This window comes from Procambarus clarkii, chromosome 16 (genome assembly GCF_040958095.1).
Source record: "Procambarus clarkii isolate CNS0578487 chromosome 16, FALCON_Pclarkii_2.0, whole genome shotgun sequence".
NCBI lineage: Eukaryota > Metazoa > Arthropoda > Malacostraca > Decapoda > Cambaridae > Procambarus > Procambarus clarkii.
The window spans coordinates 20,871,234-20,875,822 of record NC_091165.1 but is presented as its reverse complement, the minus strand read 5'-3'; the positions used below and the strand labels follow the sequence as shown (position 1 = coordinate 20,875,822).

The 4,589-nt window shown below is 46.6% G+C and overlaps 1 protein-coding gene across 1 annotated transcript; it reads left to right on the top strand.

Annotated features, from left to right (window-relative positions):
• Positions 1 to 3,420: 3,420 nt before the first annotated feature.
• Positions 3,421 to 4,074, top strand: LOC123751504 (peroxisomal membrane protein PEX13-like). The gene has a single exon (XM_045733588.2). It carries the CDS (start codon positions 3,421 to 3,423, stop codon positions 4,072 to 4,074), a length of 654 nt encoding a protein of 217 aa, XP_045589544.2.
• The last annotated feature ends 515 nt before the right edge of the window (positions 4,075 to 4,589 follow it).

Below are 4,589 nucleotides of genomic sequence, written 5' to 3'. Positions count from 1 at the left end.
ACTGGTAACAGGGGAATTGCCAAAAATTTTGGAAGACAACTAATGAATTCCCGGTATACACGAAGGGGGATAGACAGGAAGCACTGAACTACAGGCCAGTGTCCCTAACTTGCATACCATGCAAGCTGATGGAGAAGATTGTGTGAAAAAGCTCGTGGAACATTTGGAGTGAAAGAACTTTGTATCACAGCAACAACATGGGTTCAGGGATGGCAAGTCCTGCCTCACAGGATTAATTGAATTCTATGACCAGGCAACAAAAATCAGGCAAGAGAGGAGTGGGCAGACTGCATATTGTTAGATTGCCAGAAAGCCTTTGACACAATACCACACACGAGGCTAGTGAAAAAGCTGGAGATGCAGGCAAGAGTGAAAGGGAAGGTGCTCCAGTGGATAAGGGAGTAAGCAACGGGAAACAGTGAGTAACTGTGAGGGGGGGGGGAGACATCGGTGTGGCGAGATGTCACCAGCAGGGTTCCACAGTTCTTGTACTTGGACCCAACCTGTTTCTAATATATGTAAACGACCTTCCAGAGGGTATAGACCCAAGCAATAGAAGACAACGAGTCACTGTGAGGGGTGAGGCCTCAGTTTGGCGAGACGTCACCCGTGGAGTCCCGCAGGGTTCAGTCCTTCGACCCATACTGTTTCTGATATATGTAAATGATCTCCTAGAACGTATAGAATCGTTCCTCTCATTGTTTTCTGATGATGCAAAAATTATGGGGAGGATTAAAACAGAATATGATGGGAGGAGGCTACAAGATGACCTCAACAGACTGAATGACTGGTCCAACAAATGGCTACTAAACCCGAGTAAATGCAAGGTCATGAAACTAGGCGGTGGAAACAGGAGGCCAGACACAAGATACCGAATGGGAATTGAAGTACTTCATGAAACGGACAGAAAGATCTAGGAGTTGATATTACACCAAACCTGTCTCCTGAAGGCCACATAAAAAAAAAAATACATTTGCGGTATACGCGATTCTGGCTATCAGAACAGCCTTCAAGAACCTGTGTAAGGAATCATTCAGAACCTTGTATACAGCGTATGTAAGACCAATCCTGGAGTATGCGGCCCCAGCATAGAACCCGTACCTTGTCAAGCACTAGACGAAGCTGGAAAAAGTTCCGAGGTATGCTACTAGACTAGTCCCAGAACTAAGAGGCATGAGTTATGAGGAAAGGCTGCGGGAAATGCACCTCACGACACTGGAAGACAGAAGAGTAGGAGACATGATAACTATCTACAAAATTCTCAGAGGAATTGACAGGGTAGATAAGGATAAACTTTTCAACACGGGTGGTACGCGAAAAAGGGGACACAGGTGGAAACTGAGTACCCACATGAGCAAGAAAGAAAAGAATTAGAAAGAACTTTTCCAGTGTCAGAGTAGTTAACAAGTGAAATACATTAGGCAGTGATGAGGTGGAGGCTGACTCCATACACAGTTTCAAATGTACATATAATAGAGCTTGAGAAGCGCAGGGGTCTGTACACCAGTAGATTGACGGTTAAGAGGCGGGACCAAAGAACCAGAGCTCAACCCCCTCAAACACAACTAGGTGAGTACACACACCAGGAACCAGGCAATATCAGCTGTGTAAGTTCCAGGTACCTATTTTCTGCTAGGTAACAAGCGCATCAGGGAGAAAGAAACTCTGCCCATTTTTTTTTCGCCATCACCGGGGATCGAACCTGGACCCTAGGATTACGAGTCCCAAGCGGTGTCCACTCAGCCACAGGGCACCCCTCCTCTGTGTGTGTGTGTGTGTGTGTGTGTGTGTGTGTGTGTGTGTGTGTGTGTGTGTGTGTGTGTGTGTGTGTGTGAATTTACTATTTTTTTCTTTACTATTTGTGTCTGCAGAATCGAGCAATTACCTCCTGGACCCAGCCTTTCTAACCAATTTTCCCTCTACTATATCTACTACATATATTTCTAACACACACACACACACACACACACACACACACACACACACACACACACACACACACACACACACACACAGGCAGCAGCCCCCAGGAAGCAGTTCCGTAACTTCTGTCTAACTCCAGGGACCTATTTACTGCTAGGTGAACAGGTGCATCAGCGTGAAAGAAACTGCCCATTTGTTTACGCCTCCGTCGGGAATCGAACCCGGGCCACTAGTAATACGATCCCCCAGGCACTATCCACTCAGCCGCGAGGCCCCTGTGCGAGTGTGTGTGTGTGTGTGTGTGTGTGTGTGTGTGTGTGTGTGTGTGTGTGTGTGTGTTTTATCTTCCCGTTTCTTTCTGTGCCCCCTCCCCCCCCCCCCCCCCTCTCTCTCTCTCTCGCCAGTTCGAGCAAATCTGAAGCATTTATCAGCCCCTCAAGATCTAAATACATATCTCCAGGAATTAGACTTACAACGCAAATCAGCTTATGTCGTTCTCGTACATTATTACTGCGATCCGTAAACTGTGCCACTCTGGCACCCCTCCACCCCCCCCCCCTCCCCGAGAATCGGCACTATAAGCCTACAAATCAAATCATTCATTAAATTATGCCAAATTCAGACACGACCGATATTCATTTGTATTTATCGAAACCTGTTTGTTTTGATTTACTTCGCCGGTTGCATAAGGGGACTCGAGCGCTGCCTGCGATTTAGTGGGAAAAAAATATACATTTGGACCTGATTTTCCAGTTTAGAAGTTTATTTTAATTAAGGGAGACTGGCTGGCCAGCACGCGGGGTCGTTCCTCTCTCGCTCGGGCTGTGGGTCTGGGGCCATTATGGGCAGGATTCGATTTGATTTAATGGATTATGATTTTTAAACAGTGGTGATTTTAGGTCAGTTTTTTTCCCCCCATCCGGTCGGCTGAAGCGTTCTGTGTAGCCGGGGAGGCTCCAATGTAGTTTGTCCAAAGCTGGACTCCTGCCAAATCTGTCATTATACTGGACTCTCGCTTAGGAACGCCTCAATATTTCGCTATAACGTAGTTGGTCACGGTGGCTTTAAGTCCAGCATGGTTGGTTAAGGTGGGTACAAGTCCAGCACAGTTGGTCACGGTGGGTACAAGAGTCCAGCACAGTTGGTCACGGTGGGTACAAGTCCAGCACGGTTGGTCATGGACGGTACAAATCCAGCACAGTTGGTCACGTAGGGTACAAGTCCAGCACAGTTGGTCACGTAGGGTACAAGTCCAGCACAGTTGGTCACGGTGGGTACAAGTCCAGCACGGTTGGTCACGGTGGGTACAAGTCCAGCATGGTTGGTCACGGTGGGTACAAGTCCAGCATGGTTGGTCACGGTAGGTACAAGTCCAGCATGGTTGGTCACGGTAGGTACAAGTCCAGCATGGTTGATCACGGTGGGTACAAGTCCAGCATGGTTGGTCACGGTGGGTACAGGTCCAGCATGGTTGGTCACGGTAGGTACAAGTCCAGCATGGTTGGTCACGGTGGGTACAAGTCCAGCATGGTTGGTCACGGTGGGTACAAGTCCAGCATGGTTAGTCACGGTGGGTACAAGTCCAGCATGGTTGGTCACGGTGGGTACAAGTCCAGCAAGGTTGGTCACGGTGGGTACAAGTCCAGCATGGTTGGTCACGGTGGGTACAAGTCCAGCACAGTTGGTCCCGGTGGGTACAAGTCCAGCACAGTTGGTCCCGGTGGGTACAAGTCCAGCACAGTTGATCACGGTGGGTACAAGTCCAGCACAGTTGGTCACGGTGGGTACAAGTCCAGCACAGTTGGTCACGGTGGGTACAAGTCCAGCACAGTTGGTCACGGTGGGTACAAGTCCAGCACAGTTGGTCACGGTGGGTACAAGTCCAGCACAGTTGGTCACGGTGGGTACAAGTCCAGCACAGTTGGTCACGGTGGGTACAAGTCCAGCACAGTTGGTCACGGTGGGTACAAGTCCAGCACAGTTGGTCACGGTGGGTACAAGTCCAGCACAGTTGGTCACGGTGGGTACAAGTCCAGCACAGTTGGTCACGGTGGGTACAAGTCCAGCACAGTTGGTCACGGTGGATACAAGTCCTCTCACCCCTCTACCCTTTTCTTAATACACTGCAGTATTGTATCCCATTTTATTTAATAATTACACTTTTTGTTCTGTTCAATTCCAATTTTAATGTAGTTCTTCCAATAATCATTTAATCTTTTCATTAATTACCTTCAAGTTCATTTCTTCTCCTATATTTCATGATGTATTAAGAATTTTATCATTTTACCTAGTGCTAATTTTCCTTAGATTCTTCAAACTGCTTTCCACTTATCTTTAAACTTTATTATCTCTCTCCTTTTACTCATTGGTTATTAGTATTTCATCTCATAATCACCTTTTCAATATTTAGCATCATACAATAAATATCCGAGCACAGCATTCAAATACAGGACCAGTTCTTTGGTAAATATTATTTCAAGTTATAGATTATCACTGTCTTAGCTAATCTAATTTCAAAATACTGTCACATTTCAACATATCGAACTCCATGTGAACGTACCCTCGCCGACCTTTACAGTAACGATACAAAAAAAACAGGATTAATAAACAGGATTAATAAACAAAACAGGATTAATAAACAAAACAGGATTAACAAATATCGCCTC

Bases quoted from the DNA above. Each gene is read 5' to 3' on its own strand.
- LOC123751504 (XM_045733588.2), top strand. From the start codon at position 3,421: ATGGTTGGTCACGGTGGGTACAAGTCCAGCATGGTTGGTCACGGTGGG.